At 37.1% G+C, this 16,843-nt stretch overlaps 1 protein-coding gene across 4 annotated transcripts in view; it reads right to left on the reverse strand.

Moving 5' to 3' along the window:
- Positions 1-16,843, reverse strand: part of LEPR (leptin receptor) — a 94,369-nt gene that overhangs the window by 49,784 nt on the left and 27,742 nt on the right. For all 4 annotated transcript variants that reach the window (XM_082664576.1, XM_082664573.1, XM_082664574.1 and 1 more), the window contains 2 exons: positions 13,094-13,423; positions 10,599-10,722 (listed from right to left, as the gene is read on the reverse strand). In XM_082664576.1, the coding sequence (XP_082520702.1) occupies positions 10,599-10,722; positions 13,094-13,423 (454 nt within the window). The remainder of the gene's footprint in view (positions 1-10,598; positions 10,723-13,093; positions 13,424-16,843) is intronic.

Here is a 16,843-nt window from a genome sequence, read left to right on the forward strand (position 1 = left end):
TAAGAATGAACCTAAACCTAGTTTTCAAATGCTCTAAACAGGGGTGAGAAACCTGCAGCCCAAATAACACCCATTTTTAGAAGGACTTCTTACATTAACCAATGGTTTAAAACAATATAAAGAAAAGAGGAAGAATATTCCATGATTCACGTAAATTATATGAAATTCAAATTTCAGCATCCATAAACACAGTCGTGCTCATTCATTTACATATTAATTGTGACTACAAGGTTGTGATAGAGACAGTATGGTGGGCAAAGTCTAAAATATTTACTCTCTAGACTTTTAAGAAAAAAATTTTTAATCCCAGCTATAGGCCAAAAACATTTTGTACTCCCTACAGGTGGGTATTTGATGGGCAAAAGACACAAAAATAAGGAAACCACATTAAATATATCATCAAATTTCATTATATAACATATTTGCAATGTACACGAAACACCTTGAGGATCACTAATTCAATTTTTCAAGCCACCTTATTAGTTCCCTTATGAGGGAACTAATAACACCTACTTTACAAGTAAAAAACTGAGCTCAAAGAGAACGTAGACCTGGAATTCATCTTAAGTCTCATACTTCCACGTTCAGTGCTTGTTTCATCACACCCAAGCTGTCTTATCATTACAAGCTGTCTTATCATTACAAGATAACTTTCACTTTTACCATTGTCATTTTATTTAGGGGATTGATAAAAACTTTAATGGCCACAACTAAAGAATAATTATAATCTGAATTATGTTAATATTTCTATAAATCAGAATATTAGAGAATTACAGAATTATTTCAAATTATTTTTTCCTTGAGGAAAACATTAGATATTTCTCATGACAGCAGAAGTTTTTCCAAGTTTGTGTGAAACCTGTAATACACCAGCCTTGTTACTTGCCAAAGTCAGCATAAGAACTTCTATTACCTTCCAAAAGATTTTTTAAAGTTTTAAGTATTTATGAACATCAGGGGCTTCCCTGGTGGTGCAGTGGTTGAGAGTCCACCTGCCAATGCAGGGGACACGGGTTCATGCCCCGGTCCGGTAAGATCCCACATGCCGTGGAGCGGCTGGGCCCCGTGAGCCATGGCCGCTGAGCCTGCGCATCCAGAGCCTGTGCTCCGCAACGGGAGAGGCCACAACAGTGAGAGGCCCATGTACCGCAAAAAAAAAAAAAAAGTTTTAAGTATTCATGAACATCAAATGATACTTTAAAATTTTGATAATGCTATTTTTAAACCATCAAAATTTTAAAGTAGTATAAGTTAAAATGGTGATCAAATTTTTAAAATAAGAAAGAGATACACTGGCTTAAAATAACCAAAACTTAAGAATTTCTGAAATTCTTGAAAAATGTTTATGCAGCAAAATATTTTATGTGTTGCCAACACACACACACACAAATTCAGTGTCACTATTTATTTAATTTCTCTATATGTGAGTAAACTTTACTTGCAAGTGAAAATAGTGAAAAAAATGGTCAAATAAATTTTAAATTTGGCTTCTTTGCAAATTTCACAATTTTGGCAATATTTCTACTCAAAAATTAGATATATAATTAGTACTGAAATTTCATCTTTTAGCCACAAATGGTTTATAGAAAGCACATTCTATCATCTGACCTTTGATCAAATTACTTGTTCCCCTCAAATTTTTCTATGAATATATTAATGTTTCTCTAAGCAAAGATCTATACTAAATTATTATAGGAATAACACCAAATGAGTGTTCTTGATTGTGACATAAACTGAGAGCAAAACATAGTGGGCAAACCAATAAACATGAATTGGAAAATTTAGCATTAGCTTTGTGTATAATTTAATCAAGTCACATTTTAAATCTCAGACTGGTAACCTATACAAATGTTACTCCCCAAAATCTAGTTTACCAATCCCAAGTAATTTCAAAGAACAGGTTAGTGTCCCAGACTAGTCTCATCATAATAGATTCCTGGACCCTCCATGGAGAATTCAGTAGGTCTGGGGCCAAGGAATCTGTTTTTAATAAGTGTCATAGACCAGCGGTTCTCAAAGTATGGTCCCCAAGCCAGTAACATCAGCATCATCTGGAAATTGATAGAAATGCAAATCCTGTCCAGACCTCATGAATTAGGCCCAGGTAAGAAGTTGACTTAGATGTATTTCATCAAGGAGACAAATTTAAGAAGCATTCTGTAAAACACAAAGTACTCATCAGATGTACAACATCACCAAACAAATGGAAAATCAACAAGGATGAGAGGGAGGAAGAAAAAAGAAAGAAAATAAAAAAGGAATGCAAACGAAAACAAATAGACCTAAATGTACATCAAGTTAACAATACAACCACCTGAGGCAGAAGGGGAGGGGATATCCTAATTAACTTCAGAACACAGAATTTTAGCAAAGGCAAAATGAGTCTAAACAAACATTGCACTCTAGTTACCCTATTTGTTTTCTATGGTGGTATGGCTTAGCTATTCCAAAACTACTTTGTGTGTATTCTAGGACTGAGCAACTAGGTAATATATTGTTGGAAAGGGAAGCAAGATTTCTCACTGCTAGAAAAAGGAGTTACAAAAAAAAAAGAAAGAAAAGAAAGGCTAGGATAGATCCTGTGGTTTTGAACTAGAACAAGAGACATTAGTATTGCCAGAACAAAATCCAACATTCTTTGGGTTTTAATATGCTTTTAATATGTGTATATACAGAGAGATATAAAAATATAGACTTGTGAGTATTATATATACACATTATGTGTGTACTGTGTGTATGTATACATATAACTATGTAGCTGAGTGGGCCTAGAAACAATACCACCCAAGTAACAGTGAGCATCTAGCCCCCCGATACCACTTTGTAAACATCATTCTCCAACAGAAAGGAATCAGGGCTCCTTGGAAAAATGGCTGATACCAGTGTCAGAGCAGGAAAAGTATAAAATCAACCTGAAACATCTTGTAGTGCTAGAAAGTAAGGAGTCCTATTTAAAAAAAAAAAAAAAAAGATCTAACACATCAAAAGGACACAGAGGCCAGTTTACATAAGCACCCACTGCCAAATATGGGACAGTGTGAGCAATAAAATAAATAATGATAGTAACTAAATATAGCTCACAAAATAAAATAATAATCCATGAGTCCATCTTGATAGGAAGGAAGGAAGGGAGGGAGCGAGGGAGGAGGAAAAAAGGAGGGGGAAGGAAAGAAAAAAGGTAAGAGAGAAAGAATGGAAAGTGTACTTCTCACAGAGACTAGCACTGTGGCCTGCACACACTGTTTCTTAATTAAATAACACTATGCCTAAAATGTCCCAATTAACATTGAGCACGTTTGTTTATAAATAATGCATCTTTCTTCTCTAAAAATTTCAGTTGTTCTTTTTTATATTGTCAATTTCTCTCCTCATTATGTTCATGTTTTCCTTTATATCCTTGAGCATGTGGAGCATGCTAAAACTAACTGTCTGCTAATTCTATTATCTCTGCCATTTCTGGGTCTGCTTCTATTGTCTATTTTTTCTTTTGGGGTTATATTTTCCTCTTCCTTCATATATGTACCATTTTTTACTGGATGCCAGACATTGTGAATATTACAATTGAGTGTTGGATTATGTTGTTTTGCCTTAAAGAATGTTGGATTTTGTTCTGGCAATCAGCTAAGTTACTTGGGTGACTTAAGTGTGAACCTTTTAAGCTTCTTTTAAGCTTTTTGGGGGGGCGTATAGAATAGCCTTGACTGTAGGGCTAATCTGGCCCCACTTTTAAAGTGTGGCTATTATGGGGTTTCTACTGAATGTCAGTGATATTCAACAAGGTCTCTCCAAGTCTCCCTGTTGGAAACTTTCATTATTCCTGGCCCTGTGTGACCTCTGGGAATTGCTTAGATTACAGCTCCTGGTAGTTGTTCTCTTCCTAGAAGTTTTCTTGCCCAAGATCATAGACAGACGGGTATTCAGCCAAAGAATCAAGGGGACCCCAGTGCTAACTCCTGTGTACCTCCCTGCTTCAGGTACCCTGCCCTATGAATCAAGCCCCCTTTTACCCTCTGAACTCTTCTCTCTGTCTCCTCAATTCAGCAATATTGCTGGGCTCTGCTTGAGTTCCCCAGCCTTGTGCCATGTCCTGGAAATTGCCTCCAGCCCGGAAAACCTGAGTAAAATAGAACTTACTTTGTTTCCTCCTCTCAGGAATCACGTTCTGTTCTGCCTTTGTCCAATATCTGAAAATAGATGTTTTCTACTTTTATCGACTTTTCTAGTTGTTTATGACAGAAGAGTAATCCTAGAACTTATTATTCCCTCATGGCCAGAAGTCACTTTTGCTGACTTTTTATATTAATTTCTGAAGATATGTATTCACATAGTTCAAAACTTGGTTTTCTTTAAAGGGAGTAGTGAAATGGGGTGATGACTTGATGGAAATGTGTGATCAAGGAAATCTATGTTTTAAGTGGGAGTTACTGCAGCATGTGTATCGGCTGAGAGGAAAACTTGATGATGCAGGAGAGAGAGGGGATAATTGCCAGAACAAAGTCCTTGAGTGACAACAGGGGATGGGACTCAAAACACAGAAGAAAGGGTTCATTTTATATTGGAACCCAGAGAATTCATCAGCAACTAAAGAAAACAAGGAAACTGCATAGGCACTGACATGAGCAGGCTGGTAGATTTTGGTGAGAAAAGCAAAAACTTGAACCCGCCCCCTCCACCTCCTGCTTTCCCAGTGAAAATCAAAAACAAGGTCATCAGCAGGTCTCTCTGGCTCTCTCTAAGGGAAGCCAGCTGCCATGTTGTAAGATGCTCTATGGAGAATACACAGGACAAAGAACTGAAGAAGGCCTCCAGTCACAGCCTGGGAGGAACTAAGGCTTTCTGTCTAGTGGCCCATGAGGAATTTGGAAGCCTAGGGAGTGAGCTTGGAAACAGATCCTCCTGAAGTTGAACCTTGAAATAACTGCACTCCTACCTGACATCTGCAATGCAACCTTGTGAAAGACCTTAAGATGTCCCAGCTAAGCTGCACCTAGATTCCTGACCCACAGAAACTGTGAAATGATGAATAACTGTTGTTTTAAGCCACTAAATTTTGGGTAATTTATCATATGGCATAGATAGCCAAGGAAGATATTGGTACCTGGAAGTGGGATGCTGCCATAACAAATACCTAAAAATGTGGGTGTGGCTTTGGAGCTAGGTGATGGACACAGGCTGGAAGTATTTGAAGAGGCATGATGGAGAAAGCCTAAAACACCTTGAACAGACTGTTAGTAGAAGTCTACAGTTTGAGGACACTGCCAGTGAGGACACAAAAAGAAGTGAGGAACATGATATTGGAAACTGGAGGAAAGAGAATCTTTCTTACATAGTGGTCGAAAGCTAAGTAACACATCGGCAGTTCTGTGGACAGTGTAGAATGTGCCTACTGATCTGGTGATCTATTTCAGGAGACTTCCAAACAAGTGCTGAAAATGCCTCTTGGTTCCTTACTGTTTCAAGAGGAGAGATATTCATTGACAAAAGGGCTGTTAAACAAAGGAAGTAGGACTTGAAAGTTGTAAAATTCCCAGCCTCTCCAGATGGCTAAGGATGTTTGAAATGGCTTCTAAGCAAAGAGAAGAGCTTATTTCTAAGAGACCTGCGGGCTTTTATCTAATGGAGTGAACCCCAGTAAGATTCCCAGGAGGCTGTGCCATCTTGTGAGAGAATTACAGTAACAGAAACACTGCTAGCTTAGACTGAAGGAGTACAAAATGAAACAAAGCCACTGGATTCCCAAAATTGTGCCAACCGGAAGCATGCTGAGAAAACTACTCAGCTGCAGAGATGTGTAACTTTTCATTAAAAAAATGGAAGGCGAATCAGAGGGCAGAACCAAGGGCCCAGAGAGCAGAGCCAAGGGGCATGGAGATTTACTCCTGAGGCTGAGGTGACAGAGGGACTAGGCCTGACATGACGGGTAGGGGGAGAGATGATCAAAGAGTGGGATCCTTGAAACTGAGATTAGAGAAAGAGCAAGCTTATCAGCTAATGACAAGATCCATGAGAATGGGTAAGCTAGGTTGGATGAAGAATAGAAGAGTAAAAGTAAAGCTTTCAAGAAATTGAAGATCATCCAGATTGATGCTGAAATCACCAAGAATGCTGACAAGAGTTACAGTGAAGAGACAAAGTAAACTAGGTATTAGCAGTTACAAAAGTCCAAACTCCCTGGACAACCCTTGCTTATTCATCCACCTTGATTTCTCATCATTCCCCAGCTTCCCAACCACAGAACTTTTCAAGTCCTCAAATGTCTATATGTGACTGTGTTCCTTTGCAAATGCTCTTCACTCTCTCTAGCTCATTCTTCTCTGCCCCCTTATATCCCCCCTAGGCAGATACTTCTAGCATATGTTTCTCAAAGTCCCCATATTTATTACATCACAGCATTTTCAAACTTTATTATGTTCTTTGTCTTTACTGTCAGCTCCAAGAAGGCAAGGGTTGAGTCTGAGCTGTTTAACACTGTTCCCTACACTCAGCTCAGTGTCTGATATACACATAGGCACCTCACAAAGGAAGAAGAGGATTTCCTTCCTAGGTCTAAGAGAAAATTCAAAAATAACACATTTGTACGGTATCTCTCCTTCAGTTTCTCGGACAAACATTAATATCTGACCTTAAACAATGCTTTCCCTTAAGGGACATATTTATAGGGCTTTAAGTCCCTTATAAACATTAGGTTTTAGTTCCTTTTAAATACATACTTATTTACACATGGAAGCATTTGAAAGACTTCTCTCATGAATTCTCTAATGTCTTGAGGAGGTGATTTTGATGAAAACTTTTCTATAGTAACCATCCTTATGGATTTCCTCTTCCACAGAGGTTTCATTTGTTATATGGGCCAGCTCTTCCTCCTGATCTGAAGAGTCTTATTTAAATTTTTGGAGATATATTGCCCAAAGATGCACACACAAATAGAATTCAAGGTGGAAATAGTATGTGACAATTGGTAAAACTAACCAAATCATACAATGGAGAGAACAATTAAAGTGGCAAGAAAAAAAGAAAAGAAAAGAAAATGCTTCTCAAATTGCATGCAATTAGGTTTTCCTGTATTAATATTTTTCAGAAACCTGAGTTCAAATAAAAGCAGGTTAAAAGAATCTACTAAATTCATCATATGAGCAAGTTGAAAAATCTATTTAGTTTATCATAATTTTCTCATTTTTCTGGGTCTTACCATTTAGATGAACAGACCAATGGCTACTTAGCTGACTGAAGTTCAAATTCGCAGCTGTAGCTAACTTACTATGCAATTTTGTAATGTTCTGACATATTCATATATAATATCTTTTTCAGAAAATGCAGACCTCAGACATAACTATGGCCTATACATTATAAAAATTATAAAATATAAATCCTTACACATAGTCACAGAGCTTTAAAACTGAGCACATTACCCTAGCCCACTGATAATATTTGAAATTCTCTTGAATAGGCACCTAGTGAGATTTTAATCATCACCCAAAGTATTCAGGTCATCACAAAAATGTACTACATCGCAAAGGAATTCTTTTCTCTGAGCGAAAATCTGTCTTGGTTAATAAAGCAGGAAACTTTCTGCCCAGACGTCAAATATATCCTCATCCACCACAGTGCTTCCTTTCTTCTCTCAATACGTTTTAAGACCAACCCTTCATCTGTGCTCTTTTTCTGGAACTTGCCTATTGAACCATTCACTCTCTGTCATGTATCTTCAATGGGTCCCCTTCTACCACATCTTCAATTTTTCTCTCCCTGCTGGGTCATTTTCTATAGACTAGAAATGAGCTCATTCTTTCCCATCCTTTACATGTTCACCTTTGGCTGTGCATTTGCCCATTACTCCTCTACCTTCTCACTTTACTACTTCAGCAGGCTTCTTGGGCCTCTAGAGATTTATAGCCCAGTCATTCTGTTGTGAACATTTATCCACCTGGCTGCCCAGCATCTGCCTGGGAAATCTACTCTTCTGTTAGGCTGAAACACTAGCAGCTACGGCACATTCTCACCAATCGGATACTCCCATTCAAGACACTGGCGCTAATGAGAACTGCACTCATTAAAGCAGCAGGAGCTAGCAGGGGCTTCTAGATTCATCTAGTGACCAGCATTAGAGGTGGAAATCATCACAGAGACACTCAATGACCAGATGTGACAGCAGGGGCACCCTATCTGGGCTACTCCTGTAGGGTGACTTTAAGAATTAGTCCAGGGAATTTCCTGGAGGTCCAATGGTTAGAACTCAGCACTTTCACTGCTGGAGGCCCGGGTTCAATCCCTTGGTGGGGAACTAAGATTCCACAAGCCTTGCAGCAAGGCCAAAAAAAAAATTAGTCCAGCAGTCTAACGTAAGTTATAAATATTAACTACAGTCTGATAATCAGTACATAATGAGGATGGTAGCAGCTATGCAAATTTTCTTCTAAAATTTGTCTTATTTACCTTCACACCAGAAATTTTCAAATTTTAGTTCCATCAGATTCATCTAAAGGGCTTGATAAAATACAGATTGATGGGCCTCACCCCCAAAATTTCTGATTCTAGTTCTGGGACAGAGTTATCAAATTTAAATTTCTAAAATATTTCCAGGTGATGTTGATATGCTTCTCAATGCTACCTGCCCACATATTTTTGTTATTAGCTCTTATTCATTCCTGAAGTTTCAACTTAGCTATCTCCTTCCTTGGGAAACCTTCACTCCTCTTGCCACCAGTGCTCTAGACATCCCCACGTAAGGCTCTCACACCATTCTTGTGCTCCCACACCTTCATGTGCCTACCAAGTGCACATCAGTAACCACTAAAACTGAAGCCCTATTTTGATACATATTTGTACATATCTGTCCCAACCACTAGCCTGTGAGTGGCTCAAGAGCAGAGATCATAACTATTCTTTTTTTAAAAAAATATAAGACGGGCTTCCCTGGTGGCGCAGCAGTTGAGAGTCCGCCTGCCGATGCAGGGGACATGGGTTCGTGCCCCGGTCCGGGAAGATCCCACATGCCACAGAGCGGCTGGGCCCGTGGGCCATGGCCGCTGAGCCTGTGCGTCCGGAGCCTGTTGCTCTGCAATGGGAGAGGCCACAACAGTGAGAGGCCCGTGTACCGAAAAATAAATAAATATATAAACAAAAATAATAAAATATATATATATAAGACAAAATATATTTTTAAAACTAAAGGCAAGATACAAAACAAAGAAGAATGTTGTATAAAGGTTAATGGGAAAATACATCAAGAAGATGTAACAACTAAGAACATAGATCCACCCAACAACATAGTCTAAAAATACATAGAACAACATACGGCAAAACAGTGAAGTTTGCAGTTACTTTAAAAAGTTGATGTAACTGCAACCATTGCAGTTATTTTAAAAAGTTGATGTAAAATACACATCTAGTGGGGCTTCCCTGGTGACGCAGTGGTTGAGAATCTGCCTGCCAATGCAGGGGACACGGGTTCGAGCCCTGGTCTGGGAGGATTCCACATACTGCGGAGCAACTGGGCCTGTGAGCCACAATTACTGAGCCTGCACCTCTGGAGCCTATGCTCCGCAACAAGAGAGGCAGCGACAGTGAGAGGTCCGCGCACCGCGATGAAGAGTGGCCCCTGCTCGCCACAACTAGAGAAAGTCCTCGCACAGAAACGAAGACCCAACACAGCCAAAAATAAATAAATAAATAGATTAAAAAAATACACATTTAGTAAAGTCTATGAATACATCTTTTTCTTGACATCTTTGTTTCTTTAAAATTTTTTTACTGTGGTAAAATATACATAACATAACATTTACCATTTTAAGTGTACAGTTCATGATATTAAGTACATTCACATTGTTGGGTAACAATCCCTACCATTCAACTTCAGAACTTTTTTCATCTCCCCAAACTGAAACTCTGAACCCATTTAAACAAGAACTCTTCATTACCCCTCCCCTAGTCCCTGGTAGCCATCATTCTACTTTCTGTCTCTATTCATCTTTATATGGACAGTTTCTAGCACACTGCCCCTTAATTATATGACCTCAATAACTGCAGAACTGAGGGAGGTGAGTGACATTCTTCTTAAGCATCAAATAAAAGAACAAATGAGAATGAATTTTAAAGAGTTAAAATTCAAATAGAAATGGTATGTATTATCACTGGAATTATTAGAAAACTTGAATGACATATTAGCTGTTAGAATCATAAGTGTATGGCTGTTTGAAACCACCATCATGGCTCTCTACCTAGCACAAATAAATAAAAAGCACTTACATTTTAAGATAATAAAAAGATCAAATATGAGAGAAAAATCCACCAGAAAAATAAATATAAACTATTTCCCCTTCTCCACTCAAATATCTAACACTACTGAATTGAGTTCACGCTTCTTTGAGAATATATGCCCATCCACATCTGCAATGCTTTGCTACCTGAACCAACATGAGGAGAAAAGAGGAAACCTAATGGAGAAGAAGGTTGTATAAAAAGTACAGAAATGTACATTGATATAAAAGGAAATGCAGAGATAGAAGAGCTTTCATAATCTACTTCTGTATATGGAAACTCTTGCATTTCAAAAAAACTTGTGTCATGGAAATGTCCAAATTTATTTATTTGGTACTTACAGAAGATATAAAAGATGGACCTTAAGGTCATAATTCTTGAAAGGACTCTTAAATAATGACTCCATATAACAGATGAATAATTTCAAGTCCTCTTTCATCCAGCACTGTATGTTCCAGTTTGCACCTGAATTAAAAATAAACTAAATGAAACCCGAGAAAAACATTCTGAACAACTCAGTGAAAGAGAAGAGCTAAATTAAATTTACCAGTGTTCCAATACAACTTTCACTGCCCATTCTGAAAGAAAAAGAACAGGCTCTAACTGATCGTGTGTGTTTGCCCATTTAGTCCCTTTGGCCTTCAGTTTCCTTTTTCAGAAAGTAAGATAATTAAATTCAATTATTGTTTCTCAAACATTTTTAAAATCCTGAACCACTTAAGTAGGACAGAAGACCCCAAAACTCACCTAGCTCAGTTCATCCTCACTTTCCAAGAGACGAGAGAACATGAAATATCAAGGTACAAGCACATTTGGGGCAGTATTTAAGTGTCTGCTTTAGCAATAAAGCATGGTGATTCACATTGGAACTAAGATGCACATCTTAAATTTTTTTTTTTTTTTTTTCGGTACCCGGGCCTCTCACTGTTGTGGCCTCTCCCGTTGCGGAGCACAGGCTCCAGACGCGCAGGCTCAGCAGCCATGGCTCACGGGCCCAGCCGCTCCATGGCATGTGGGATCTTCCCGGACCGGGGCACGAACCCGTGTCCCCTGCATCGGCAGGCGGACTCTCAACCACTGCGCCACCAGGGAAGCCCTCAAATTCTTGTTATTGTAATATTATAGTACCCATGTACTCATGTAATATATGAGTATATTTCACTGTACACTGAAAAACTCACCTGACAATGATAAACTATTAGTGATTTGTAATTTAGAGAGCAAGAATAGCAATAGTTGAAAATCATGACTAACTTAAGACAACACTAATACTTATCTTTAAGCACCACTAACATATTTCCCCATTTGAAGGATTTCTAGCTAGTAGGGACTTTGCATAGGTTGAGCCCTATGAAGTAAACAGCCCATATGGCAGAATATTAAATGGAAATCCTGAATAACCACCACTTAACCTAGTAATTTTAGTTACAAAAACTTAAACTCATTTAAAAATAATGAATTATTAGCCTTTATATATATACGTAAAATTAAAATCTGCATCAAAATCATTTCACTTGATAATCGAAAAAAGTGCTAACATTTTTTGATCATTTTACAGCTCATCACAGGGACCCTAACATTTTAAGTTCATTCTTAATATATTTAATAATCATTGGAATGGCTAAGTTAAGTTCCCTTACAAATTAAAGAACTGTGTCATTTAAAATTAACTTAAATGCTTATAGAGTCAGTTGGAGACACTGGGAGTTATTATTTCTAACTTGTTTTAAAACTCTGATTTTAGGGGCTTCCCTGGTGGCGCAGTGGTTGACAGTCCGCCTACCGATGCAGGGGACACGTGTTCGTGTCCCGATCCGGGAGGATCCCACATGCCGCGGAGCGGCTGGGCCCATGAGCCATGGCCGCTGGGCCTGCGCATCCAGAGCCTGTGCTCCGCAGCAGGAGGGGCCACAACAGTGAGAGGCCCGCATACCGCAAAAAACAAAACAAACAAAAAAAAACTCTGATTTTATTGCACAATTATGCTTTATCCTTACTCCTAACCTGATTTCAACAAACTGAGTGTTTCTTCCATCTAATCAGTGGTGCTTTGGCCCTCCAAGGGACATCTGGCAAAGTCTAGAGATATGTTTTGATTGTCACAACTGGGGAGTGAGTGTTAACAGACATTAAGTGGGCAGAAGGCGGGGATGCTTCGAACATCCCACGATGCACAGAACAGTCCCCCATAACCAAGAATTATCTGGCCCACAACGTCAATAATTTTGAGGTTGAGAAATTCTGACTAACCCTACATAGGAGTGTTATATTATGTACGTCTTTATTTTCATACTGTAGGTCTCTACAATGTTAAGTCAATTGTCTCTGCTCTATTTAGATTTTCCAGAGGCTTGGAGATAATTTTGTTGTTTAGATTTCCACATGCAGAATTATTAACAACATGAGCTACACTTAGTATGCATTATACTTAAACAACAAAAAAAACCTTGATTTGGTTTTTTTGATCTCTCCTTGGTTACGGAGAGATTCCTTGCTTGCTTTAACTAGCTCAACAGTATTATCTGCCATTTGATATTTTATCTACTTAACAAAAATAAGTTGTACTTTTTCTATTTTAAAGCCAGTTTAGAAGACTACAAGAAATGTATGTTAAGGTTAAAAAGTTCCCTCATTACATTTTTATTTTATTTTTAGGGGATAGAAAATAATTGGGGACTTATTAGTTTGGTCCTAATTTTATTACTAATATAAAATAATAATGTGTGCTCAGAATCACATCCATAATACATCTATTTCACACAGGTTTCAGAGAACAGAACCATTTTGTTCAATACAGTTAAGTAAGAGGTAATGTTTGGAACATTAAAATACTTACCTGTTTGTTGAAAAACTAAAGAATTTACTGTTGAAACAAATGCCTTCCCTTCAATGTTGTCTGCATGTACAGAGCAGTTTTTATCTTCCTCGCTCCAAAAGCAACAGTGGAAAGTTGTTCTGGATGATAAGTTAGATAAGTAGGTACCACTTGAATTAAGTTTAGTTTCAACAAGTGCCTCATAATGTCCACTCAAATTTGAAGTGTTCTTTGAGATTCCAGCAGGCAAGAGGAAGTCATATGTTGTATTTCGTGGCATGCAAGACAACTTAAATTTCCAGGGAGTAATTGGATATGCCAAGTTAAATGCAGTTATCACATAAATAAATTCTGTTAGGACATTTAAAAGACACACAGAAAAGCAATTAATCATTTTGACTAGACATAAACAGGAAGTATCTAAGATTAAGCCATGTAGTGCTCAATAGTAATTACTTAACTTTCTAAGTGCTCAGTCAGTGCCTAATGCATAGCTCTGTGCTTCCACTGAACAAAGTGTTACACTTAAGAGGGTGCATTTATTTATAGAGGTAACTTCACTCCTTAGCACCCCTTTTTTGGAAATTCACAATTCATTTTCCTCATTAATCTAACATCTCATAATTATATTTTAATGATAGGAAATTATAGCTAAATATTCCAATTTCCTTTTGTAAAAAATAAATTATTCTAATGAACTTCCAGCATAAATGGTAAGTATCTGGATGTGCAATTATATAAGCAAACATTAACGTGCTGTTTTAATATTTCTTAATGAGAATAACACCAAAATGTTAACACTACTTTCACTGAGTGCTTTTAGAAAGGGTTTGTCTTCAACATCAGGACAGCTGGATGATTTCCTGAATCTGCCCATGGTTCTCCAGATATATGACATCATATAAGACATGTCCTTAATGCATTCTCCAATAATTGATGCACAATGACAGACTTCTTACAGGAAACGTCCACTGCTGATTAAAGACAATTTATCACTTTTTAGACACATAAAATTAAGAACAATTTTATAATCCTGTACCCCCCGCAAAAATCCTCAGAAGTGATACTTGTATTTTAATGAGTAGTTGTTTGATAATAAAATAATGAATTCTCCATAATTCTTTCTTTTATAAGTTACCCTAACGATCCAACAGCTGTGTTTCCTCATATACAAAGTAATGAAGAATGAAAATTCTAAGAATTTTTCATGGTTTTGTATAGAATGAGACTTTTGAAGGATTATGGTAAACATAAAAATGTAAGAAAATAGAAATTTTTTTTAAAATTCACAAAAGTATTGTTCTAAATTACAAAAGTAATACATGTAAAAATATTCAAATACACAATGACTGTTAACAATTTGGTTTCTAGAACTTTCTATTAATGTTAATTAATATAAACATGTATCAGATGCAAAATTTAAGGCAAAAATGATTAACACGACTAGCATTATTTTTCCCACACTGATAACAATTAGGTATTATAACATCACCAAAAGTGAATCCTCACTGCAACTATGTTCCTTTGGACTTCAATCCTTCTAACATTTATTTCTGAAATTAGAACTCACTAAAAAGAGAACTGGGTATTTCTTCCATTTTACAAAACCAAGAATATGTATTGGTACTAATTAAAAGCATTATATTTTATAGCTGCACATGGAAGATTTGGTTGGCTGAATTGAAATTAGCCTAAAATCCTCAAAGAACTATTTAAAACTTAAAATGTAATAATGAATGTCTTAGACATAGTAACTACTGAATCAGTTTAATTAAAAGATGATTCTATTTTGTTTACATGCTTCCTTTGCAAATGATATTTCTTTCCCTCCAAAGAGGGAAATATATATTCACCTGGAGGCTTATGTTATCATGTTATCATATGACACCTGTTATCATCCTATCATGTGTTATACAAGGCCCCAGACCTCTTCCAATTCACAAAGCTTGACAAAACCACAAACCTTTTGGAAAGCCAATGTGAAACATTAGCATGGAGCCTAATAAAAATTAGATAGAGAATGTAAGAGAGAATGTTACCACTCTTTGATAGCCCCCTGTGGTCTAGTTTTTCTGAAATTTGTAACAGTGGAATTATCCTGGATATTTTCAGTAAATATATATACGGCTAAAATGACAAAGAACAGTATATATAACAAGGAAAGCTCCAAGAGCACTTTTAAAGATTGGAAGTTTGGGATTGACATGTACACACTGCTATATTTAAAACAGATAACCAACAAGGACCTACTGTACAGCACAGGGAACTCTGCTCAATACTCTGAAATAATCTAAATGGAAAAAGAATTTGAAAAAGAATAGATACATGTATATGTATAACTGAATCTCTTTGCTGTACACCTGAAACTAACACATCATTGTTAATAAACTATACTCCAATATAAAATAAAAATTAAAAAAAAAAAAGATTAGAGTAGCCAAAAAGATGCCCAGAACTAGCTGACACACAGGTAATCGTTGCCAGAGAAAACAGGTTTTGTTAAAGATGGCTTGACTTTAATTTCAAAAACTTGGAACACAGTCTAAATAAATGAGTTGAGTTAAAAAAAATCAAAATATCTCTAGAATGCTGTAAGAAACAACTGAGAATAGTACAATGCGGAGGTTAAGGGCACTGACCCTCTGAGCAGTGGAAAATTTGCATATAACTTATAGTTGGCCCTCCCTATACACGGTTCCTCTGTATACACAGTTCTTCTGCATCTGCAGATTCAACTAACCTTGGATCGTGCAGTACTGCAGTATTTACTATTGAAAACAATCTGAGTATAAGTGGACCTGCGAAAACCCATGCTCTTCGAGGGTCAACTATATACTCAAAAGTCACTGGCATTGTGTGACTACTTTCCAACAGAAGCCTGCTATGCTTCACAGAAATTTAAAACACAAGATTCTAAAAAAATGTCTATTAAGCTTTCTCTCGAGGATATTCGAGAGATAGGAATAGGTAGGAGGAAGACTAGTATACATTTAATTTTTGAAAGCATTCTTCTGGTGATAGTCAAGGTGGGAATTCCCAAGGTATACACCATCCCTTGATAATATTCCCTTATAACATTATCTTGTCATTGTTTACTAGTCATAATGGGGAATACCATTTAAAATGACATTTCCTTTCCATTTTAGAACAAATCTGTTATTCTGTATGGTAGCCATTTATTTTAAATATTATCACCAAGTAAACTGCTCCTGGATACAGACAATTAAAGTTTTGACTATCATCTGATATATGTATTAATAATTTAATAATGCTGCATTTGCTAAATAAAATTAAAATATTTAAATGTCATGATATCTTGTTTCCAAGTATGTATAAGGCTGTTAATGTGTATGTATAAATATTCTGAACTGTAAAACAAAACCAAGTTAGAAAATAAATGATGGGCAAGGAAAAAAAATTTGCAAAACATAATAAATTCTTAGGGCTTGTGATGTTTAATGCTATGTGTCAACTTCACTAGGCCCATGGGGTGCTCAGACATTTGGTCAAACGTTAATCTGAGTGTGTCTGTGAGGCTGTTCCTGGATGAACCAGTAGACTGAGTAAAGCAGATGCCATCCCTGATGTGGGTGGGCCTCATCCAATCAATTGAAGACCTAAATAGAACAAAAATGACTGGGTAAGAGGGAACTCCTCCTGTTTGACAGGTGAACTGGGACGTCAGTCTTTTTCTTCCTTTGGACTCAAACTGAAGCTTTACTCTTCCTGGGTCCCAAACCTGCCATTGTTTGGACAGGAATTTACACCATC

This window comes from Grampus griseus, assembly GCF_964374135.1.
Source record: "Grampus griseus genome assembly, chromosome: 1".
Lineage (NCBI taxonomy): Eukaryota > Metazoa > Chordata > Mammalia > Artiodactyla > Delphinidae > Grampus > Grampus griseus.